Genomic DNA, 9637 nt, shown 5'->3' on the forward strand with positions numbered 1-9637 from the left:
GAGCATAATGAGATTATTTCCAAGCACTTAAAATAATACTCCTGAAGCTCAAATACACATTAGGATAATTTTATTTCCTCAGGGTTTGAAGCTTTCAGGGTGTACTGGAGTCAGTTTTGTAAATTTTTTCAGTACCCAGTGGAGGTTGGGATGGTTTTTGGTGTTCAAAGCAAAACTGAAATTTTGGATAACATCTTCATGTGCAACCACACACGTCAACAACATGACAACACAAGACTCCCAAGAACAACACAAGAGACACCAATGACAGGTCCCTGTTTTTTCAGCTCACACCAGAGCTCTGTGACTTAATGTGCCCTGGGAGGTGTCACATCTCCCTCTGGCTTGTGGCATATCTACTGTAATTTGTCTTCCAAATATTGATCCCCCATAATCAGCCAAGCACCTGCAGCTCCCAGGAGCCAGGTGGATCCTTCTGCTCAGCTCTTGGTGCCTTTTCCAGCAGCGTGAGCTGAGCCCAGTTTGTTTGAGCCCTCCCTTACAATGTTGATGTGATATAGGTTAATACTCTTTGTTTGGTTACAGTCTTGCAGTCCAGATTAGGCTGCATTGGACCCAGGTGATGGATTTTTGTAGTGGAAAAGTTTTGGTTTACAGGGACATAATGAATTGTCCTGATGCAGAGCCCCGTGTGAGCATGGTGGATGCTCCTGGTGATGGTGGCTGTAGGTACCCAGGATCAGAGCTGAAATCCCCAGAGCTGTACCCAGGCTGAGCCTCTCACTCACAGCTCGGGGTTCAGAAGGATTCCCAATAATGACAAATACACAGAAGCAGAGGAACACCTGAAATGAGGCACCTGAACCCACTGCAGTTCAGCACAGGGGAGACTTTGGCATCAACAATGGCTTTTGAAGGGATGGAAGACAACAGCCCCCAGCAGCAACAGCACAACCATCAAATCTTTTGGCATCACAAGGTCCTCATAGATCAGGTCCTGGCATCTGCGGCGCACAGGGACAATTCCAGACGGATTTGGAGAGCAGAGCAATCCTCACTGCAGCTCTCAGAAGCCTTTGCGTGGACGGGGCTCTCACGAGATGGACTCCAGCAGCAGCTCATCAGGTGGCACGGTGGGGATGTCCATACTGTTTATTTGGCCAAAGAACTTGGGAAGAGACCAGAACTTGAGGCGAGGGAGATTCCTCTTCCTGAGGCGGATGTCGTGGGCAGTGTCGGTGCCGGAGGCGCTGCCGCGGCGGGGCGGGAGCCGCGCTCTCAGGGCCACGCAGCCGTGGCGCAGCAGCTGCGCCTGGAACTCGGAGGTCATGAAGTAGTAGAGGACGGGGTCCAGGCAGCAGTTGAGGCTGGCCAGGCACAGGGAGATGGGGTGGAAGCGCAGCGTGCTCCGGTGCACGGCGCAGTCCCGGATGACGTTCTCGATCACCATCATGAAGAAGGGGAAGTTGATGTGGTAGGGCGTGAAGCAGATGAAGAAGACGGCGGCGCACATGAGGACCATCCTCAGGGCCTTCCGCTTCTCGCCGGCGTCCTGCAGCGCCGTGGGGCCCTCCCGCAGGGAGTGCCACATCCTCCACGTGCACCAGGCGATGGTGCCGAAGGGGATGACGAAGCCGAACAGCTCCGCCACCGTCACCAGCGCGATGGCGGCCCCCGGGCTGAGCTGCTTCACGCCCAGGTCCGAGAAGCAGCTGTTGATGGAGTTGGACAGGGCTGGGCTCCTGACGATGATGAGGGGCAGGCAGGCAGCCCCCACCAAGAGCCAGACCAGGGCGCTGATGGCCACGTCGTAGCGGCGCTTCCAGCCCTTGGCGCGGAAGGGGTGCAGCAGGAACAGGTACCGCTGGATGCTGATGCAGCTGAGGAAGCAGATGCTGGCGTACATGTTGAGGTACTTCAGGTAGAAGCACACCTGGCACAGGAAGCTCCCGAAGGGCCAGGTGTGGTTGATGTAGTAGTAGGTGCGCAGGGGCAGTGAGAGGACGTGGGCCAGGTCGGCCACGGCCAGGTTGATCATGAAGATGACGGCTTTGCTCTTCCTGCTGAGGAAGCGGCACAGGACCCACAGGGCAGCGCTGTTGGCCAGGAGCCCCGGGATGAAGATGAGGGTGTAGGTGGTGGCGTAGAGGGTGGACTGGAAGGACATCTGGGGGTCGGAACAGTTCTCTGAGGACACGTTGCTCTCCATCCTGGCCGGGTCTCTTCACTCATGGGGTGGTCACAGCAGGGGGAGGGGTTCTGGAATGGGTAAAAAGATGCTGTAAAGCCAGAATCTCTCCATGGAGGTAATGTGCTTTAGGATAGAAGAGTCAGTTGTGTGTGCAAGTCAGTGTGTGGGGGGAAGAGTGACCCCACTCCCCGGGAGTGATTCCAGGCATCCTCCACCCTCTCCCGCAGAGGCGCTGCGGGATCTCGTGAGATGCCCCAATTACAGTGAATACCCAAATACAGTGAACATCCATCTCTTGATTGCCAGAGAGCTTCTGCATCTCCCCGGGTTTTCCAGAACCACTTTTATTTTACCAAGTTTCCCATCGCACTCTGTCAAATTGCTGCTCCACATCTACAAGCAATTTCAGCTGGACTGTAAATAAATAGGGATTTGAAGTGGATTTTGGCACTGTCTTTGCAGATCCATGCAGGGATCTGATGTGAATTGGCAGCAAAGGCAATAATTAACATCCCCAGGCAGCTGAGGCCAGGGGAGAGCTGCAGACAGATCCATCAGCTCTGGCTCCAGAGTTAAGGCTGGATTTATAAGTTAATAACTGGCCAAACACACGCCAGTTGCTCTGCTGGTCCTGCTAACTCAATTCCGCCACTCCCGGCACATTGTGCAGGCATCGTGCTGGAGCGGCAGGAATTATCCCTCAGCAGCAGGAATTATCCTTCAGCAACTGCTCAGGACATGCAGAGAGATAAATACAAGTCCTTTCTAGTTAAAGTAGAAATTCTTCTCCTCCATTTACCCATCCCTGCTCACCCAGTGCTGAGAGGATTCATCAGCAGGTCATGGGGAATTCAGGTGCTCCTGGTGCTCTCTGGAGAGTTGATGGATTTTGTCATTCATGAACAGATCCCATAGGAAATAATCTGTACTTTTGGGAAGAGGATTTGGAAATGGAGCCTGTGGGAGGTGGGCAGCCTGCCCTGCCCTTCCCTGCCTGGAGCTGGGGCTGGCAGAGCCCTCAGCACCTCCTATCTCTGTCACCCAGCCCCTCATCAGCAGTAATTAATTAAGAAGCAGCCACAGTGCTGTTTCCCAGAGCCTGATGTTTGTCACAGGGATGGATTTCCAGGGGCAAATCCATCCCAATGCTTCAAGGTACAGGATGAAGTCTCCTCCATCCTGCACCTCCTCACCTGAGCAGCCCTTTGGTGGGGTTACCACGTTTTCAGGATCAGCAGGAAATCATCATTTTAGATATTTTATATTTTTATGTGCAGATAAATATCTAAAATACAGTCCTGGCCTCTCGGCTGGCTGCCTCTCACCCTCACCTCTGATGTCAGCAGGGTCAGTGCTCCCACCCTGCTTTCCAAACGGAGCCTTTCCCAATCTGCCTTCTTGCTTTTCCTTGTTTTTCCAGTGGAACTGGGGCTGCTGAGTGAGGGCACCTCCCGGATGCCGACTGTGCCAGAGGTTTGTGATTGCTCCACTGAGTTGGGAAAGGCAGGGGAGAGTGGACATCTGTGCTGAGGGAACACTGGGGAACATCTCCTTGGTCCCTGCAGGATCCCTGTGCTCCTCACCTGCCCAAAAATCCATCAGGGACTCGTGCCCTTTGCACTCAGTCTGTTTAACCCAGGCAAAGGGGTGGCAGGACTTGTCTTCACATCCCTGCAGAAAACAGGGAGGGAGAACTGCCAGGGAGTGTGGGGATGCAGCTGTTCCCAGCTCCTGTCACAGCTGTGCAGTGACAGGGGTGGCACTTGGTGTGGGGCTCTCGGAAGGGTCGCAGAGCCCCCGGTGTCCCTGCCACACAGCTCAGCCCAAATCCTACACCTCTTCCATGGGGAGCCTCCCTGCTGCTTTTCTCCATGTTTTTGGCTCTCCCTGGGAGCACAGGAGTGCCTGCTCCTGGCAGGAGGGCTGGCTGCCACTGCCGGTCCCCAGCACAGCTTTGGAGGGCACTGGCAGGAAAGCAGCAGAGACCCCCACCCTGGGCTGGGGTCAGGCCAGGCTTGCTCGCTACAACAATTCCTGGGAAGGTGGAGTTGTACATTTTTATTGTTTTCCAGTTCTCCCTTTGCCCCATGCCCCTCCAGCTTCCTCCTGCCTTGCTGGTGGTGTCAGGACAGAGATGCTCCTGTGGGCTCTGTCTGGAGTTTTATTCAGTGCCTTTATAAATCTTCTATAAAATATTCCTGCCGTTCTTTGATTACTTTCCCATTTCATCCACACTTGGATTTAAACACGGGCAGGAGCAGGGAGTGGGTTTTTTTTTTTTTGGCAAAGCTGAGTTTTAATCAGCTGAAATTCCACAAGGGAGCCCAGTAGCCCGGGAGTCAGAGCACTGACTGTGGATGCAGCCCCGCCATTCATTAAACATCAAATAACTGCAATTAATTAGGAGGCAAGGCAGCTCTTAGAGCACCCGGGGCTGATTTTTGGAGTGTTCCTGGAGGCGAATGTCAGCGCTGGAAACCGCCCGGCCCCTGTGAATCAGCCCGGGCCCCACCCAGCCCCACACCACAGGGGTGTTCCTGCATTTGCTGCTCCCGATCCATTGGCAAATTCATCCTCATCTTTTCCATGGGCTGCTTGGACAACCCAGGCTAAAGCTGAACTCCAGGCATGGCTGGGGAGAGCCCTCCGAGCTGGGGGATGGGGGCAGAGCTGCCTCCCTTCAGGGCTGGGGATGCTGGAGGGAAAAGGAGGCTTGGGGGGAAAAAATTTAAAAATTAATAAATCCACTTATGGCTTGAAATGAGGTCCTGGTTTAAGTAGTGGAGTTTTCTGGCACTGGGGTTTGTAAGCAACGATTTTGTTTGTTTAATCTAGGCACTAATAGGAAATGCGTAAATAGAGCTGGTCGCTGATGGCAGCCTCTGTCAGTACGGACGAAATTGAGGTTTTTTTGGCTAAAGCAGCCTCTCCCCATGTCTTCTCCCACACCACAGCCTGCCCCAGGCACTGACTCTCCTCACCCACCCTCGGAGATGAATTTGTGGGCACAGCAGAAGCGGCTGAGGATGTTGCACCAGCTCCTACCCGATACCATCTCTTCTAGAACTACAAAGGAGCGACGAAGTTGCTAAAAGCGCGCAGGTTTCAGTCTGCTGAAGCAAAGAGCAGAACCGCCACTCACCTTGATGCACTGCCCATGCTGCGGGGGGCTCATAGCCGTGCTAGGGAGCAGGAGCAGCCAGCCTCCTGCTTTTCCTCCCCGCTGCTTCCCTCGGCAATCCCAGCGCCTCCTCGCTCAACTTCCACATGTTCTGGGAGCGCTGGAATGCTTGCCGGCATCTGCAGCCCGGTCCGGTGGCCGCAGAGCAGGAAATCCTGTATTTTCTTTCTCTTCTGCACACCAAACGTGTGCAGTTAATGACGTTCAAGCCGCTCGGGAAAGGCGATGACGTCGTTTGGTGCCCTGGGTTGGAGAGCGAGGATTTCTGTCCCCGCTGGGCACAGGGGCGGTGGGAGGGGATGGAGCCCTTCCCTCCGGCTGCTCCTGCTCACTTTGCCCGGGGAGAGCTGTAAAATACAGAAACAACCTCCCAATAAGTGCTCGCTGAAGGAAAACCGAGCGCTCTGCCAGTGTAAGTTACTGGAAGGGAGTAATTTTCCCTCATTTTCTTGGAAGCTTGGTTAGCCTCAGACTATCAAGGCTGGAGGACGGTTTGGACTTTATTCCTGACATAATGTGATGGTTTAAGGTGGAGATTTCCCCAAAACACTGTTGTTTAAAAAAACCCATAACGTGCGTAATTCCCAATCTTTTTCTTTAATTCCTTTAATTCCCTTCTGATACATGTGCACATATAAAGAGTTTTTAGCTGTTTTTCTGCCTGCTGACCAGGACTTCCTTTCTGCATGGCTGAAGAAGTGGTGCAACTTCATGGTGTAACTTCTTCTGAGCTGCCTCTTTTCCAGCTGAGCAGTTTTACCTGATATCCAGGGTCACAGCTCACAGCCCAGGGCTTGTACAGATAATTTGGCTGTTGGCTACTTTGCCTTCCTGAAGGTAACATAAAAATAGAAATATCCTTACCCTATGTTTTGTAAATGGTTCTGTGACCTCACAAAATTAACCGGAACAGAACTGTGGAAGAGAAATGAAAGGAGGAAGATAATATAAACTTGTTACCAGCTCAGGGGCTGGGGTCAGGAGTGCACCAGAGCTCTGCCACCTACTCAGCTGCCAAGTCTCCTTGTGCCAAGAAATCTCAGAATCTGAGAATGATTTGGATTGGGGACCTTAAAGACTCTGATTCCAGCACGCCTGCAACGGGCAGGGACACCTCCCACTATCCCAAATTTTTCCAAGCCCTGTCCAGCCTTGAACACTTCCAGGGATGGGGCAGCCCAAGCTTCTCAGGGCACCCTAAACCCCCATGGTTCTCATCTCAGAGGATTTGGGAGATGCAAGAGCTGTTTGTCATTCCCGGTTTTCTTCCCGTGCATCTCTTGCAGCAGCTGGTGCTGATCCTGGGAAGAAGGAGCAGCGCTCGTGTGTTTGTGGAGCATTCAGAGAGCACAGAAGGCAGGCTGGCACAGTGCCCCGTCCCTCTCCAGGGGGCAGAGGTTAATCCCAAAGTGAAGAGGCTGTTTTATCAGGATATCCTGCCTGGGACATCCTATTTCTGTGTCTGCAGCAGCATATCCAGCCATCCCCGAGCCCTATTTTTAGGTGTTTGTTTCCAGCTGTGCTGCTGGGGAGGGAGAGATCAGTGGGTGTCAGAGCCAAGCGAGGGCTCTGTAACCAAGCTGAGCCATTCCTCTGCTCCTTGGCTTTTTGGAGAACTTTTGCAGAAGATCACAACACCTGGCCATGAAAAGCTGAGGGATTGACAAAACTCAGTCCTCATCCTTCCACACACACAGATCAACCTCTCCATTCTTCTTTCAACTTGAGCAGGTTTTTGTTTAGCATTTCTGTTTCTCTGGCTCATCCCCAACACTAACGTGCCTTTCACACTTGGCAAGTTCTGCTTTCAAAGGCAGAAGACACAAAGGACTTTTAAAATAACTTTTAGAATAACTATGAGACTTTATCTGAGGCCTCCAGATAAATGTCTCTTCTCCTGCAGCCTGGTATCCTGTGGGCAGAGGGCCAAATGCAGATGATCAGCATCTCTCAAGCGCTCAGCATTGAGAATATCTGACAGGATGCACCTGAAGGATGTATGAAAAGCAGGGGGAGGAGGAGGTTTGTTCACACAAAGCAGCTTTACCCTTGTGCAGGGAGCTGAGCAGGGCTGGGTGAGCCCCCAGCTCATTGTCCCTCTCGCTGCCACACAGAGTTCTCTGCAGGGACAGCAGTCTGGGGAGATCTAATTTACTTTACAGCAAATAATTGTCAATGCCTCCCTTACTTTTTGGACTAAGCCTTTGTCCAATCCAGAAACCCAGCATTTTTGATTAAAAAGTACCAGTCATCCCCAAAATGTTTTAAGTGCAATGAAGTGGTTTCATGTTTCTGAACTGCAGGGTTGTTATCCTGCATTTCCAGCATATTTTGTTTTTTCTCTGGGCAGAGAGCTGGTAATTTCATTTAAGGGAAGCAAGAGGTACTGCAAGATTCTGCAGCTCAGAACCTGAAGCTGCAGAAAGGCTTTGAATCCTCAGGAGTTTTTTTCCATATATGCTTGTTCTCATACACGGGAGGGCCCTTCCAAGCAGGATGGGAGGTACCAGACATTTGCTCCTGGTTAGGATGGGGTGGCTCTGCAGAGAAAATTTGCTTTTGCTAAAAGGTGAATGGCTCACGTTCTAGAGGAAAAGAAATGTGTTTGCCCAGGGCTGTGCCTTGGGGATGGGCCAGTGCAGGTGGCTTGGAGACCTCACCACCTCTCCATCCTGAGCAGTTCCCTTCAGGGTGAGATGCTCCAACCCCAGGAGCCCTTCAGATCCACCTTTCACACCCATGTGGAGCTGCACCAAACCTCTTGATTTGGTTCAAGTCTGCCTTTCTGTGGCATGTCTTTTAAAACAGCTTTTGTGTGTCTGCCCAAGAAGGAGGAAAAGTCTTTTTCTACTTGTGAGTCTGAGCAGCAGGACCAGCACAAGAGATAATCCAGGAGCAACATCATGAAATTATATTTCCTCTTGTCAAAATAATAAACATGTTTTTTGGTCACAGGAAATGGGGTGAATTACAGGAACCTGAGCCAGGCTTGTTGTGCCTCTGACTGTGTGAGGCAAAGCAGCCCCTGCAGCCCAGATCCTGGGTCAGATCCAGCACCAGGCAGCTGGAATACTCTCCTCCTCACTGGAATGCCTGCTTTCTTCTCTTGAGATGCACACCGAGGTTTTGGAGGCCTGATGAAAGGGTTTGGATATCATGCATGGGTTTGTGGAGGCCAAATGGATCGTCTTGGACTTTTCTCTGCTCTGAGCTGCTGCTCTCTAGGCTGGCCCATCCTGACTGACTTTCCCTGGTGGTTTAAACCCATCTGGCAGCTGAACCCCACAGAGGTGGCTTAGCTCCACCCCAGCCAAAACCAGGGCACTTTCCCCCACACCAGAAGAGACTTTCAGTCAGAGTTATCTGATCCCCTGCACACCACAAGGTTGAAAGGGTTGAACGTGTGGCTTTTCCTCACAGGCTGGGGCTGCAGTATGGAACAGGAGCATTTTGGGGAACCTAAGGGAGTTCAGAGGGTGAATGAGGCAGGAATATGTGGGGAACTCACATGCCTGGGGATGCCATCATGGAGATGGAGAATGTCATCCCAGATGGAGACACCAAATCCTTGCTAAGGTTATGGGCAGGAGAGCCACTGTCACTCCTGGACACTCAGCAGCTGGAGCAGGTATTCCCATGCCTTGTCCATCTCCCACTACCTAGGACACCTTCCCATCCTCAAAATACTTCTAAATCTAATAGAAGTGTGGTAGATTCAAAAATTAAATAAATAACCACTATCCAGAGTGAAAACAAGCAACAAATCTGTTTAATAATAATAATAAAAGTTGTGTTCCTTTGCTGAACCCTGATCCCAGAGGAGCTGATCCCACACATTTTTCCAGGTACCAGTGATAACTACAAAACTCAACTGATGTTTGCAAAACAGCCTTTTTTTTTTTTTTTTTTTTTTTTTTTGAGCATCAGTTCTTGGGAACTGATGCTCAAAAAACCCACAGAAGGAGCTACAGAGTTCCCGTAAGTGCCCTCGGTTTGTTTTCACAAGCTGATCAAGGGAGAAGGGTGCGAAAAGTGAAGGGACAGGAAACAGCTCCCAGTCACATGGAGGCTGTGCAAGGTCTATAAAAATCCTCAAAACAAGCACTGAAATTGAACTCTCCTTCTCTGACAACTTTATACAGAGTGTAGCTTATGAGAGACTGCTGAACTGACAATTGAATTGTGTGAGGTCAGCTCTGCCCGTGAGCATCCACCCCTTTGGAAGGGGGATCCTTGCAGTGTGTAAACGTTTCTTGTGTCAGTGACATCAGAGAGAACATTTCCATCGCCCCCAGTGCAACCTC

General features: G+C 51.4%; 1 protein-coding gene across 1 annotated transcript; it reads right to left on the bottom strand.

Moving 5' to 3' along the window:
• Positions 1-53: 53 nt before the first annotated feature.
• LOC110474378 (putative P2Y purinoceptor 10) lies at positions 54-9606 on the bottom strand. The gene is made up of 2 exons (XM_085570863.1): positions 5295-9606; positions 54-2220 (listed from the first exon to the last, which is right to left on the bottom strand). Exon 2 carries the CDS (start codon positions 2168-2170, stop codon positions 1055-1057), a length of 1116 nt encoding a protein of 371 aa, XP_085426989.1. The 5' UTR covers positions 2171-2220; positions 5295-9606; the 3' UTR covers positions 54-1054.
• Between the last annotated feature and the right edge of the window lie 31 nt (positions 9607-9637).

This window comes from Lonchura striata, chromosome 4A (genome assembly GCF_050655825.1).
Source record: "Lonchura striata isolate lonStrDom1 chromosome 4A, ASM5065582v1, whole genome shotgun sequence".
NCBI lineage: Eukaryota > Metazoa > Chordata > Aves > Passeriformes > Estrildidae > Lonchura > Lonchura striata.

Bases quoted from the DNA above. Each gene is read 5' to 3' on its own strand.
- LOC110474378 (XM_085570863.1), bottom strand. From the start codon at position 2,170: ATGGAGAGCAACGTGTCCTCAGAGAACTGTTCCGACCCCCAGATGTCC.